Source organism: Budorcas taxicolor, chromosome 15, assembly GCF_023091745.1.
Source record: "Budorcas taxicolor isolate Tak-1 chromosome 15, Takin1.1, whole genome shotgun sequence".
NCBI lineage: Eukaryota > Metazoa > Chordata > Mammalia > Artiodactyla > Bovidae > Budorcas > Budorcas taxicolor.
In genome coordinates this window covers 60,498,637-60,514,312 of record NC_068924.1, presented here as the reverse complement: position 1 = coordinate 60,514,312, position 15,676 = coordinate 60,498,637, and the positions used below count along the sequence as shown (strand labels likewise).

General features: G+C 32.9%; 2 protein-coding genes across 2 annotated transcripts in view; both read right to left on the bottom strand.

Moving 5' to 3' along the window:
• The window catches only part of ELP4 (elongator acetyltransferase complex subunit 4), a 237,646-nt gene that overhangs the window by 118,939 nt on the left and 103,031 nt on the right, over nt 1-15,676 (bottom strand). Inside the window, exons 8-9 of the mRNA XM_052652866.1 lie at nt 10,548-10,656; nt 7,367-7,473 (exon numbers count right to left, since the gene is read on the bottom strand). Of these exons, the coding sequence (XP_052508826.1) occupies nt 7,367-7,473; nt 10,548-10,656 (216 nt within the window). The remainder of the gene's footprint in view (nt 1-7,366; nt 7,474-10,547; nt 10,657-15,676) is intronic.
• LOC128060464 (small nuclear ribonucleoprotein E) lies at nt 5,030-5,356 on the bottom strand. The gene has a single exon (XM_052652867.1). The coding sequence runs from the start codon at nt 5,354-5,356 to the stop codon at nt 5,078-5,080; it is 279 nt and encodes a 92-aa protein (XP_052508827.1). The 3' UTR covers nt 5,030-5,077.

Below are 15,676 nucleotides of genomic sequence, written 5' to 3'. Positions count from 1 at the left end.
TTCTACAAAGGCTGTAACAAAATTCTTGAAGTATTGCAACATAATTTTCCTGGAGCCATATCATAAAACACACACTGAAATGCTTGTATCTGCAAAAGTTAGGAAGGAGGAGATCTTTTTCTCTTTTCACTTTGAGGGGATGCTGAATCTATATCATCCTGATCTCAAAGTGGCGATTACCGCAGTGCAAGTCCCACAAAATCCTTAGGAGAGACACACAGACTGAAGACTACTGTGCAAGATTTGAAGTATTTGACTTTTGCTTTATGCAACTATCTCACTATTCAAATATATGCTTTCCTTAAATTTCTGAAGTAAAATACCATATGAATTAATATAAAAATAGTACAATGTAAAATATCAGACCTTAAGTTCAATTTGTCAAAGGACCATTTTTATATAAAAATGATTCATAGTCAAGGTGTCATACAATATTTAAAAGTATCTCTCAAAGAAACAGGACTCATTTGAGGTAATTAATCATAAGTTTAATATCTTAGGTGTTGCTGACCATAAAGAAACTTTAAGATATGGAATAGCTAAACATAAGTTTAATCTTCCTTGCCAAATGAAGCACTGATGTTCTGCCAGCCCAGCTCACAGGAAGTATGTGAAATGAACACAAAAGCAAACAGGCCTTATGCTGCCTAAGGGAAAGTCAGCAAGATGGCAGCTTCAATCATTTGGAATAATACTAAAGCTGCCTTAGGCTTTTCTCAGAATGGAAACATGTCACTATTGCTGCAATATTCCAACAAATCAGAATGCAGAGAAAAGAACACTTATGCAATCACGTCCTGGAAGGGCACTTTACTCAACATATAAGTGGAAAATAATTATAAAGAAATTTCAGAAAAATTGTCAGTGAACTTAAATGACTCAGGGAAAAATGTTCTTTCTTTCAAAGCACGTAATAGATTTTTAAAAAGCTTACCACTTAGAAACAATTTCCATTTACATTCTCCTGAAAGAATTATTAATGTAAAGACAAATTTTTATGAAGCAGTAAGTGAAAAGTTTGGGATTCAAGCTGCCAGTAAGAAACACTCATTCCCACCCCCCGCCCCCATACAGTACTATTACTTTGGAAGTTTGATCAAAGGGAATAAGCTTTCACAACATTTATATAGGAAGTTAAAAAATACTTCAAATATTTTGGGAACTTACCTAATCAGTATACTTTTAGCATGTGTCTAGTCATGTAGCCATCTTTGGTCAATCATCAAAAAATCAAAGGCAAATTGACATGACTCAAGCCTAACTTTAATACCGCATGATTGTGTCGTGTAAGCTTGTTTTGTGTTAGAGCTGCTGTGGTTTTAGCAGAGAGATTAACAACCGGACCTAAGCTGGCCTCCAAACCTTGCCCTGCTGATGCCTCAAGCTCTTTGAAGTCTGACCATCATACCTGGCAAAACAACAGTGGGAACTAGGATGGTGTCAGATCTAATCAAATTGTTCGCTGCAGCATAGCTAACTGTGGGCTTCACTAATTGGCCCAATTGCGGATTATACCTTTTGCTACAGATTCAGGACAATAATTTAGTTAAATGATGTTTTTTTTTTCCCCCTTATCTCTTCTAATTAAGATTCCAAAGTGGGAAGAAATAGGATTAGACAGAGTCTCAAAACTGTGTTCCTCTTAAGGTGGTATGCACTTCAGATAGGCTCACTGTGATGTGTGAAATATATACAGCAGAATAGTAACCCAGCTTCTGGAGATGCTGTGAAACCTAAATGATATTACTGTATGTCTACATCACTTGAGAATGAAAGTGCAAATATGGAGATGGTAATAAAATGAACATTAAAATGTGAACAGTATAAAATATTTCAATGGTTACAGAATGTTTATTTGGGTTAACTTTTGACAAATGATTTTATCTATATGAATAGATGTCTACATTCCACTTTGGTTTTCTTTTGCTGACTGCAGTATATTTGGGATTTGAAATACCAGTTAATACTTGTGCAGGGCATCATTATCAGAGAGGTTTACACGGTTCATGGTACTACAACTTAACAATGCTCCTGAGCCACACATATATGTTTGGCTATTTATTTATTTTTAAAGGTTTTTTTTTTTTTTTTTTTGATGTGGACTATCTTTGAAGACTTTATTGAATTTGTTACAAAACTGCTTCTGTTTTATGCTTTGGTTTTCTGGCCTTGAGGCATGTGGTATCTTAGCTCCCCAACTGGGGACTGAACCTGCAGCCCCTGCATTGGAAAGTGAAGTCTTAACCCACCAGGCCACCAGGGAAGTCCTGTTTCTACTTTTTAAATTTTAGTGACATAACTGTGAATTGACACATAACTATCCCTTCTCCCTATCTCTAGATATGGTAAGCATGCACTCATCTTTCTACTTGTCATTTAAAAATGAGAAAAGCTGTTAAAAAAATGTAGGGGAGTAAGGAAACCTAGGATCAAAGATAGCATGCAACACTCTAAATTTTCCAAGGTTGTCATAGTGACTGACACTCTTGTAGTTTGCAAAAGCCTATGCTTTTCTAATATGAAAAAAATCTCAAAAAAATTCTACTGAATCCTATCAAGTATACTATACTATTAATATAAAGCAAATTTATATGGATGGCCAATACTACTCTGGTCTTAATATTTAAGAATAAATCTACTAAGTATGTAAAAATAACAGTTAATAAATGCCAGTTAATCAATTATTCTGTGAGAAAAAGTTCTTGGTGATTGGAAAAGTGCTGAGGTCCTGTATTCTGAATTAGGGGCAAAGTATAAGAGACAACTTTGAGTAAAGCTGATGTACTTTGATTTTCTGAACTTTTAGTATTCATTTAGCATACAAAATACAATATTTATGATACTATTTTTGAACCAATTAAAAGGCTATGAAAGTATTGTTTATCCTTATGTTGAAAATCTGCAGTGAACAGTAGAAGTCTTTTGCTTATTTCAGCATACCCCTGTAACCGCACTTCCTGATGTGAACTTCAAAACACTGAATCTTAGAGCTGGAAAACAACCCCATCTCCAATGCAGAAAACATGTTTGTAATAACCTTGATAGAGTCTGGATCTAAGGTAATAACACATTATTATCATTTATATTAGAAAACTTGATTACTACAGTGTGTCAAGATATGACCAAGCTAAACAACACAAAATTAAAACAGTACAATAATATTAAACTCAGGTAAAAATGCTAATCTTATGATGTCATCAAATTAAATACAGTCACATTTCAAATCCTACCAAATCTCTTAGGTACTATAGTTACACCATAATTACTACTACAGACAGAAAATTGGTTAATGAGGATCCCAATGTTAGAAAAGCCTTAGAGAAAATTAGAGAAACTGAAAAACTACAAATCTAAGTAGTTATTTCAGCTTGGAAGTGAAGTTATGTAACCAGCTTATACATTTTATAGAACTTAACTGAAAAGGTAGTGTTTATAGGTCACCTGACTACTGGAACTTACATAATATTTATAGTTCCATTATTTGGGCTATTCTTTAAACTGTATAATTTATCTGCATTACATATATTTCAGCAAAGATTTTATACCTACTAAGTCTATGACTATTCTTAGTTTTGGGATAGATAAATGCAAAGATGAAAAGGACATAGTTTCTATATATCTAGTCTATTGTTATACCTTTTAAAGCCTTTTCATGTAAAATATTTAATCACAATATAGAAAATATAATAAGCCAGAATAGTGCCGGGTATGCAATAGAGGCGTAACAAATGCTAACTACGAGTGAATGGAGCTATGGTAAGGTCAAGAAATAAATAGTATATTATGGTTAATCAAATATGCTAATCATATTTGCTAGAGAATTACTATGTATGATTTACAAAGATTATCAACATTCAGAGAACTGGAAAGCTTTTTCTTTTAACCTGAAGCCATGTTGAATCAACTTTAAACTTTCTCTTTTACTTATTCAGAATGCATCCCAGGAGTTTAGGGTCGTTACTATAGATATGATTCTGCTGTTGTTTTGGTAGGGAGGCTAATTTATACAACTTTATAATTGACAAATACTAAGTATCAGTAAAAATTTACTGTCATTAGACAAATGCTCCCACCTGAATCTGGACAAACACCAATACATGCTCCGAAAAGGAAGAAATATTCTTTCACCTTCTCCAAATCACTCAAAGAAATTAGAGATTACTGATTAAAGTTGTTCTACCTATTAGAGGCCTTGGGTAGCTGTTATAAAAACATATTCAGTTTTCATACGTAAAAAAGGCAATGATTTAATAAATCAAAGAAAAGGGATGATAAAAATAGGCATGAGGGTTTTTACTTGTTTCTTCTGTCCCTAATTTCCACTTGTGCCAACTTTTGAGACCATGTTACTCACAGTAAATTCCAACATGTAACAAATCTACCTGCCTGGACTCAGAACTAAGTTATTTTTGCTTTACCCGCTAAAACCACCTTTCCTTCTGAAAGTAAGACATGGATTCAATGTCTGGCACATTAGAGCCTCAAACTACATACTAATGTAGTGTACATCTCCTCGTTTTTTAAATATTGAGGCAGATTTAAAAGACATTAATTTGTTGAGCATATTAAAACACTGTCACTTGATAAAGGAATCTTGCCAGCACCTGGGAGATTTTCTACCTGTTTCCAAATGTATTTTATAACATATAATTTAGTGCTATATTTAAAGCACCAAATCTTTTTGTGAAGTATATGATTTTATCCAGTATGTATGTACTTCTATTAGCTTTGATTCTTTAATTGTATTTTTTCTACTTACTAAATTAAATGTTATGGCATAAACAAATAAGTTATTTAGAATACGTTTCACTTTTATTTCTATACTTAAGAAAAAACCATATTCATTAGGTTATAAGCCCAAAAGGTAAAGGATTTGATCAACTGTATTGAGTATTAACTTTATTTTTATTTTTTTTTGATACAAACAGTCCCACAGCATTTATTGTCATCTGGTAATAACATAAGGGTGAGCAGAACAATATGAATACACGTTTTAGAACTACACCTCTAACAAAGGACACCTAAAAAACCCAATTGTTTGGTATTGCCAAACAATTTCTCACTTCATCTGTCACTTCTAGTTGGAGACACTTTGGAGCAGAGTAATGTTATCTCCTTTTAGCATGATCCGACCCAGTTGTTTTCTTGACTTTGTTTTAGAATGAATCTCTTCTGCATCATCTAATACAAGGTTCATATACTCATCAAAACCAATGATACAGCCCTCTATCCGCATATTCACTTGCTCATAAAGCCACACCTGAATCCGTGATCTATTTTGCAAGTATCTGAAGATGAGATTGATGGGCTGCACCATCACCTTCTGCACCTTCTGGCCCTGGCCCCGGTATGCCATGCTGGAAGCTCACAAGCACTGAGTATTAACTTTAAAAAGAACCACCACCTACTTGTGTTTTGTTTTCAAATATTGGTTCCAAATCATAGGGTGACCAATTATATTGGTTCTCTTAGTTTAGAACAGTGGGAAGAGAGAGTAATGGAAGAGAAACCTAGACCTTTTATCAGCTCCAGTGGCAACATATAGTCACTATGAGAACTTAAAGTTATTCAAAGGAGAGGTCCCACTTGACATTATATAAGTCCTTTATCACCAATGAAAAAAGACCCAGTTGTGGGTGTGTGTGTGTGTGTGTATGTGTGAGAGAGAGAGAGAGAGGGAGGGAATAAGCATTCATATTTTTATGAATTCATATTACTGTGCTAACCATCTTCTCAGGGTGCAATATTTTTTTCACTAGGGATTCTTGTTGCTTAGTTTGTATGGTGACAGACATGATACCTTAGACCTGCTTACCAGAATACTCATCTTGGGAGAAAGGTGCACATGGAGAAAAAAAATCTTATATCTTTCATTAAATATATAAATTCGACCTAAAAGAAAACGAGGAGGCATGCTTTCCTTGTGATGTTAACAACTGTTAACTTTATCCCTCTAAAAGCGTTAGCAGTATTATGGTAAATTACTCAACATTCTGTCAGAAAAACTGAAGCAGTATTGAACAATTACAGTGTTGGGTTCCATTTCAATGGTTCCTTTCGAGAACTAAGGCAAATTAGCTCAAGAATCACTATTTCTACACTCTCCTTTTTTTGGCTTTAAGTGGCTTTTGAAGGGAGTATCCCCAGATGAGAAACTTCCAACACTCCTGCAGAGATGACCTGCTTGAAGAACTGGCTGCCTGATTAACTATTAACTGCTCTCAATAGGATTAGATAATTAAGGACATTGATGACCATTAATTAGGAGGAGGGCACATTAATTTGTCACTGGATAGGGCCCTTACAATGATTTATAGGTTAGTGCTACTTGCAAATGTGAAGGGAAAGAGAAAAAGAGACAGAACCATTAAGTTACCTTATCAAGTGGCCAGCTAAAGAGGGCAGAGGGTCAAAAAAGGGCCAGAATGGTCACTTAAGGGTGAAGTCCCAAACACCAAAGCAGTGCCAAGCCACATTGACCATCATTTGGTGATGAAGTTAAAAATATGCTAATTTATTGGTGGCAATTCTCTCTTTTTATGGTTTCAAGCAGTTAAGACAAGTGGCCTGCTTAAGAGCTTTTCATTTGAAAAGAGATTAAACAAAATGGTTTGTCAAGGCTGCTTGGCTGTTTTATGTCTTTGTTAAAAAAAAAAAATTGCACCGACTATACTGATAACTATCACATCACCCAAAAGCCATCTCTCTCTCTCTCTTCTGAGCATTTATTTCATTAATAAATACATCAACTTTAATTGCTTAATAGTGCTATGTTCATTTGCTCTTTAGCAAGATTAAGTTGAAATAAATCTTTTGTACTACTACTTTCTGTCACTATTGCTGGCATAAAAGTCACAAAAAATGTTTAAGTTTCTGTAGAAATTTACTTAAAGACACTAGTGTAAATTATACTTTGTTTTATTCAGCACAGAAAGCAGAATGGTGATTTCACGAATAGTAAAGAAACCTGCTTTTAGAATGTAGATAAGAATCCTCTATTCTTCGGCATACACAATTGTGGGTATCATTCACATTCCACACATAAATAAGCACAGCTCATTAACATTTAATTAAAGATGCTTTTGAATGCCTTGGAAATATGCATATCATACTTACCATGTAAGTTTGGAGCTTTCTTTTTAACAAACATTTAAAAGAAAACCATTTTTGCTGTACCCTTCTGATATACCATTAGAATAAAAGATAAAAAAGAATGTCTAAAATAAATTATTCTGTTACAGCCAAAGAACAGCCAAAGCATGAAATATCTCCTATGAACTGCATTAAAGTAAAAAAAAAAAAAAGAGAGAGAGAGAGAGACTTTTACCTCAAGACTGTGAACTCAAACATAAAAATTCTCTCTTACCTCAATGGTGAATAGCTTCTTTTTTAATTTAAAAGCTAAGTCTTTGACATCTGATATATCATAAATCAAGTTATTAAGCCGAGGAATCTGCCGTATATGAATAAGACCTTGTGGAAAGGAAATGAAAAGAAAAAAAATTCAAACACGCTGTCATTGGATGCATAAATTAAAGAGTCTTACAGCAGAATTCTGTAAATATACACACAAGCATCCTCCCCCTTTTAAAACTGGAGCTTACTACCAGGAGCAATGAAGCAAATGGTGTGATTATACTCAAGTAATCAGGCAGAATAAGATAAACAGAAATCCTTGTGCGAGGAAAACTAATTGCACTTTGGTACAGAAGTACAGATGTAAAGAGGGATCTTAATACTTGTCAAAACTACAGCTGGCTTGTGTGTGATTTTCTCTTGTATTTACAGTAAGCAAATATGGCTATCACCTTGCGTGCTGCCCACGGCACCACTGAGTGATCTTTATTTTATTAAATGCACCAGTAAGCAGCCAGCAAAACAAGGCTTATGGGTTACTGATAATCAGTGAAGCACTAATGAAAAGTATTTCATTTTATTCACCTTATTAATGACTTGAACAAACCACTGAAGAAAACTACATTTCAGAGCACCCTCTAGGATCAAACATTAACCCCCACGCCATCCCAAGACACTCGTTTCTGTGGCATGTCAGACCTTTATGGAGCTGTTATAAGCTTTGTAACAGTGCTAGGTAAACCGTGAGCTTTGGCCTCTTGTCAGCAGAAACACTTGCTAATTTTTTCTGACAAGGGCACTGGATGGTTTTTGTGCAGCTTAATGCAGTTTCTGACTAAACTCAGGGTCATTTGCCACAGATGAAGACATGGAAGACTCTTCAGTGCATCTCTCTGCCTGACTCAGCCCATATTTAAAAATCACCATTCCAAAGACATTGATCTCTCAACACTGGGAAGCAGGCAAAGCCACATTTGAACAAATTAGATAAATCTTCTTTACGTAACTGCTTCACTAGTACAATAGATAGTTTTTTTTTGGTGTGTGTGTATTTGGATGCTTAATAATGTATTATTGTTAGTTTAAAAAGGTCAACCTCCATTAGAAATGGCCTCTTCAAAAAAATCACTAAAATATTTGACAATTTTTTAAACTTTGGGAACACATGTAAGAATTAAAGATTTTAAAATTAAAAAAAAAAAAAACACTATATATGTTTAAAAAAAAAAAAAAAAAAAAAAAAAGAAAATGTAAAAAATGTTATTAAGAAGATAGCTTTTACATACAAATTAAAAATATCCCACATGGAGCTTTTTAGTAAAATATATTAGAAATAATCACACCATACATTTGCACATTTCTCATTTTAACCTTGCAAGTGTTTGTTAAGCTAACTATTAAATCAGGAGGCTTTACAGAGTGTATCAGTGATTCTCAGGTCCTTCTTATTAACAGAAACTTTACTCATCATCAGAACCACCCACTAATCTGTGGGAAAAAAAATAATCAGTCCAGAGAGTACAGTACAAAAAAATTAAAGCTTTTCAATCCTTGAAATGTTTCAATCAAAATAATGTTTTTTGAATATAAAATATCATTTACATTATACTAAACTTATAAACTCCTAGTACTTATATTCAGATATAACTTATAAAGGTAATGTTTAACTTGAGTTGTTTTAAAAGAAAATGTAAATAATAAAGTATTTTATCCAGTTATAAGATACTTAAGTCCTAGAGCTATAAACAATACCATATCATAAATTTAAAAGCTGCCAAAAGAGCAAATCTTAAAATTCTCATTAATAGAGAAAAAAAGGTGTAACTATGTGTGGTAATGGATGCTAACTAAGATTATTGTGGTAATTTCTCAGTATATATATAACATTATGCTCTATACTTAAAACTAATATAATATTACACATCAATTACAGCTTAATATAAATTTTAGAAAAAGAAAGGGAAATAGTTTAATCTGAATAGTTCTCTTTCTATCAAAGCAAACAGTAACATAGTAAATGAATAATACAGAGGGTTAATCTGGGCTGATACCAAATGCACTCTTATGCAATGATCATGAGGTAAATTATTTTACATACTTTGTGTTCATAGTTTATGTTTTCCAGCCTTTTAAAAAATATTTGACTATTAGATCGTGCTATTTCATTATTTTTTAAAAAGTTTTATGTCAATTCTTCAAAGCACTGGTGGTTATAAGTATCTTATAATTTTTTATTTGTTAGACTCTAGAAACTGCCACAGTCCTATGATCACAATCTTCCACGATCTTGTAGCAGGCTTCAAATAAGGTATTCAGTCTTTAAACTAAGGTTTCCATGGAAGTTAGCAGTTCCACAATAATAACAGAAATAATTAGTATTTACTCAGAAAAAGGAAACAGGCAAAAATCGATTATTTACCACACTCTATTCTTGCCTGGAAAATTCCATGGATGGAGGAACCTGGTTGGCTACTGTCCATGGGGTTGCAAAGAGTTGGACACGACTGAGTGACTTCACTTCACTTAATATTCAGTTTAGAGCTAAGATAAGAATAACTACTAAACTTATCCTATTTCAACAGTTCTATATAGAAACATTTAAAAAAAAAAATCCCCAAACTAACCAAATGACTAAAACATTATTAATAGCTTCAAAAAATAAAAGTAAAAAGCCTGGTTAATTGACCAGTGATTATATTAGAGTAGTAATACTTTAAACTTGCTTATAACTCCAGCAACAAAATGAACAATATAATAAAAGATGTTCACGTTCTGAAAATGTGATTGACTGGGACTTTTTAACTATAATACTGTATGAACTTTATTTATCATACAGTTAAGCTTTGTAAAGTATAAACCACTATATATAGCTGTTATTATAATTAATATAATATTTATTTCTAATATGGTTAATAAGTATGACTGATTTCACAGCAACTTTAGGTACAAAATGTACCTCTGACTGATCCATGCCTTAGTATCTGGGTTTGAAACTTTTCAAAGAGTTACCATGGTTCATAGAGTTAATGTAGCTTGGTGAGAAACTGCCATAAAAAACTGGCCAGGAAGGAAAAATATTTAACGAAAGATTTATTATAAAATAAAATTCATGTTACATGACGGTAGATATTTGTCAAGATTCTTCCAGGCAACAAGAACAGGCCCCTTTCACTCTTAAAGGTGTTGCTTACCATGATAATCCTTATATAATGGGTTGGTTTCTTTCTCAGAACCAATAAATGATTCCAGACCAACTACTGTATCTGACAAGTTTGTAACACGAGCAATAACTGCTTTATTCTGTAAAACAAGGAAACAAAACACTCATGTTATACTTAAAATTAGCATCTAGGCAGTGTCATGCCATCTCAATGACAAATTGTAGAGAACACATACTATCAACATAGAGAAATAACTTAAAAGTTAAAGCTACCATGGGCAGGAAAATGGATGAAAAATAAGCCCTTAATTGAAAATTCCAGCTCATGAAGGTATGCTATTCTAATTTGAAGAGCTGAGGGGGTGTACCTTAGTTTTTGTAGAAAACGTTAAGTACTTTTTCTCTTGTCTTAAGAGGCAAAGCTACCTTTATTTTCATATACTATTAGTTTTCAAATTTCCCACTGTCCATTGAAAAATCTGATAAACACTAGGATTCAGAAGCAGTATACAGTAAGTAGAATATGGAAGACAAGGTTCCACTATCATCTGTCAGCTGGGACCAGGTCCCAGCCCTGTAACAGCTGAGGTCTTCTGTTATCATATTAGAAACATGGAAGGGTCTGCAGCTAAGAGTCTGAAGCATGACTAGCTCTGGAGTCTTCCATTCTCTTTCCAGATGCTGCTATTTGGCGCTGGGTTAACAATAAAGGCAAAGAAAACGTGCTAGACGACCAGCACTAGACTCGTAGCCTCCCATTTCTTCCCAACACTATCAGACCTGAACCAATACATTATAAAACAATACATTATAAAATATACTGTACATAATGTACATTATGTACACAATGTATATAATGTAACATAAAAATACACCACATTTTAAATATCGACAGTTCTAAAATACCCAGACTTTCAAGGCTATAACACATATAACAATTAAAGATATAACCATTTAATACTCTTCAGGTTCTCTTGAATTATTTTATTTAATAACATTCAATCTGCCTTATAACCCTTGATAGGGTGATAGGTTAGTAAATTATTTTAAAGGTTATAACATTTTAGAAAAATGTTTGATCTGGATATCTAGATAAGTTGAAAAAAATTGTTGCTTTTAAATTTTTGATAACTTTGAAACTCCTATTTTACACATTGGTAATGTCTACATTTTAAAACTAATCTTTTGAAGAAGGATGGGAAATGTAAAACAGCTGAGACAACTTAGAGTCTGATACTATATCCCTATAGAAGAAAAGTCCAAATACAATCATACGTTCACTTTCTGAAAATGTGATTGACAATTGAACTTATGGGTATTCCCCTGTTTCTTAAGTCCTCTTAATAAAGACTGCATAAGAATAAAAAATAAAAGAGGGCTGGTCAATACTACCTGGTTTGAAATATACAGTAATCTGTCACTAAATATTATGTTAAAGTGACTAGTTAACTCACATCTAGGACAGTACTTTGAAACTCCTCTGTAGGTAGAAATGTATATTATAAAAAGAATATTATAGCCTTTGAATTAGAACTCTTCAAAGGAAGCAGCAAAAATAATTATCCTTAATTGTCTTTAATACTTTCAATCACAGGGGCACCAAGTATAGAAAAACAAACATCATTTGGAAATGCCTATTTTTTTCCAAGGCAATTTTTCATTCAATGGTGAGAAAATAATCCAGATTGATCCCTTACTTTCAGTTCTATGCCACAGGGGATGGTCCTACTCCAGGAATAACAGGGGTTTCAGAGGCCATAAACACACTCCTCTCAATATTTCTTTAGCCAAAGACCATTATATCAAACTCATCCAGGTTGGGTTTCAGCCAGTTATTCTTCACCCAAACAAAAATGTCTGCCAGACATTCCAACAGCTGGGAGACAGTTCACAATGAGTCAACTTGAAAATGATTCATTGTGCTGAGTACTGAACAATGTTGGGATGGGGGTGGGGTAAGGCTGAGTTGGTTGTAGAGGGTGAGAACAAGTGGGAGAAGAATAACCATGTGGTTCTCCCATTAAGAAGGATCTTAGATAACAACCAGCAGACTCTTATCATTTCATTTTTAGGATAAACTCAACTGGGAAGAGTACTCCTGTCATGGACCCTCAGATGAACAAGCACTTATAAAGGCTACTGACAATATTTCTTAATCAAAAAGGTCAGATTTCCTTTTATCTATACTAGAAGACTAAGCCTTTGTATCTAAATAGCTGAAGCTAAAATTCAATCTCTGTTGGAATTTAACTATTAGGATTTCAGTGATATAAACTAGGGTTTTCTTAATGATATGAATAATAGAAATTTTAAGGTTTAAGGATGGATTTAGTCTTCCATTCTAGTAGGACATAAGCAAGGTCCTGCATATTTAAGTGGTCAACTTGACATTTGTTTATTTCAAAGAGGATTTCTTTCCTTACTTTAACCTTAAAATTTACTAAATAAACTACTTCTCCTGTAATATCTGTCTACATTGTAAGTTTTTTTAAGAAAATTTGTGGGGGATTAAAACAATTGTCTACTTTGCAGAGGAAAACTAATGAATTAATATAAAATATATAGATAGCCTAGATTTTAAAATCTCAGAAACTCATTCATATATTTCATTTATTATGCTTCTAAGTTCCATAGATCTATATCAGTTATAAACTAAAAATTAAATTCTATCTTAAAAGCTTCTATGAAGTATCAGAATAAGAATAAACTTCGTAATATTTCTATAAAATAAGTCACATTTAACAGCGACTTTACTGCTTTCTGCACAGCAATTTTGGAAAACAGTTTATGTAATGTGGCAAACAAAACTGTGAAAGTTCTATAGAATTTGAAAAATGTCTATAAAATAAAAAGCACAAGAAATACAAGAAAATAACATCTAAGTTTCTGAATGAGATAAAACTTTATCTTAATTATAAACTCATTTCAGTCTTCCAGTTATCTGGAAGAGCATAAAAGATATTTGAGCATGTAAATGCACTTACTTTTCACAAGTTCAAATAGTGTTGACGTTACTTCTTTATCTCCAGGTTTCACAGGGAGTGTGGTATAGTGATGTAATCATATCTTAAAACTACTCTCGTTAAAAGGTCTTTCAAATCATAGCATGAATACTAAATGGTCTTTTAGATAAAGGTAGGTAAATTTATTTAAAAGAATCTAAAATCAACTGCTTTTAAAAACCCTTAAAAGCATAATAATCACAATTCACTTTAGGAAGAACACATTATGGATAATAAATTGCCTTATTATAACCTGAAACATTCAGACAGCTTTAGCATAATGATTTTAGCAGAGATTTTGAAACTGGAACTTCTATATTTTCATCTTAAAAGATTTTAATAACATAAAAGTGTTTTTATATTATTAGCTAAGATGTGAAACCTTTTTGGTCTACAGTATATGTATATCTAGAAATGGAGAAGTAAAGGTATCCATGCATCCATTACTCAGACATAAATTTTGAATAATTTTTGTATTAATTTTGAAGTTAATACAATATAGTTGCCAGTAAGGAACATCTGAAGAAGGATATTTGGAACTCAGAAGTATGAGTAAATTAATTACTACACTGCATGCATGGCATAATGATATCACCCACATATTCACAATGATACTGCCACCCCTCCTACTTGCCCATCTGGATGAGAAAATCTAGGATGACTCAAAAATCTTTCTTACACTAGACAAATCTCCCCTTCAGTCCTGGGTGAAAGTTGTCAGCTCTGGACAGTAGCCAAGACATGACTAGGAGGGAAGCCAGAAGAGAAGAGCGCCAGGGTCCAGGAGTTTTAAGAGTTTGCTGGCAACCTCAAATAGCATTGTGTTAAGTTACAAAAAAGGTTCTCAAAACGTTCTGTTGCAATGCAATTTCTTAATTACTGAAATCTAAATTATGTCAAATGATGTTGCAGATAAAAAAGGCACATCAGAATGCCCAGTTGACTACCTTCTTATTCCAATTTTAACTTCACAGAAAAACTTTACAGAGTTTTTGTTTTGATTGTTTCTTGTTTGGTTTTATAGAATGTTTCCTATTTGCTTGTACAGAATGGGAACCTCTTTTTATTAGGAATCGCCAAATCCATTATATGGATTTTAAATAAAGGAAGGTTAGTTTAATGCTCTTTTCCAATTCAAAGCTCATAAAGTCAAAATCATGAACTTTGTGTTGTTAAGAAATAAAAATTCAACTACTGCCATCAAAAGCTCCCTTCATTTTCTAATAAAAATAGTTGAGATACTTATTCAGAGTAACCAAGTAACAGTCAGACTATATCAAACCCTAAGTGTTTCCCTCCTTACTGGGACCTAATTACCTCAGCAACATAAAAGAGATAGTTTGCACCAATACAAAATATACTTCCAGGAAAGATTTTAACAAGAAAGTTAAAAAGTAATTAACCAATCACTTAATTATCAAGAAGCCTGAAAGGAATAAATCAACTGACATAAAGCATTTATGCAATGCCTCAAATTAGAATAAGTTCTTGGGTTACTCAAATGAGAAAGAGAGAAAACACACTATATGAAGGACAGAGCTCCATTCAAGTATGGCAAGCATCAGATTTGGGACTACAACAGCAGGAAAGCACTATTAAGTTAATATTGAAGTTAAAATAGAAATATTTATGCTACTTTGTTTGACCCTACCATGTGACATGATGTGTGTGTCTATTGTGGGGAGGGAGTCGCCACAAGAAAAGCAAGTATTTTACTTAACAGCTCAAGTTATAATAACATATCCTGAGAAAAGATATTAGAAACACAAACATACTACAACTTATAACATTTTCTAGGTCATGTAATTAAAAAAAAAGCTTGAATGAAAGGATAAACCTAGGGATATTTAATGAGGTATTTGTTTTCCCATGCTTATTAAGTTCTCCATTCAACTGAAATCAAACTTATGAAATAATAAAATCAAAACAGTTATGCAGTTTGTAGCTTTTTACATGCCTTCCCTCACCTTCCCCAGACTTGCCACTTACTTCTATAGATTAGATTATTATTTGATTAAAAAAAATTGACAGTGGGGAAATAGTGATATTCATAATTGAGTTTAAGAAAAAATATAATTTTAATAAAAAGTATGCTAATATATAATATTAATATCTTAGTAAGGGTATTAAATTAAGCTTTTACAGATTTAATACTGAA

Excerpts from the sequence above, each read along its gene's own strand:
- LOC128060464 (XM_052652867.1), bottom strand. The coding sequence starts at position 5,356 with ATGGCATACCGGGGCCAGGGCCAGAAGGTGCAGAAGGTGATGGTGCAG.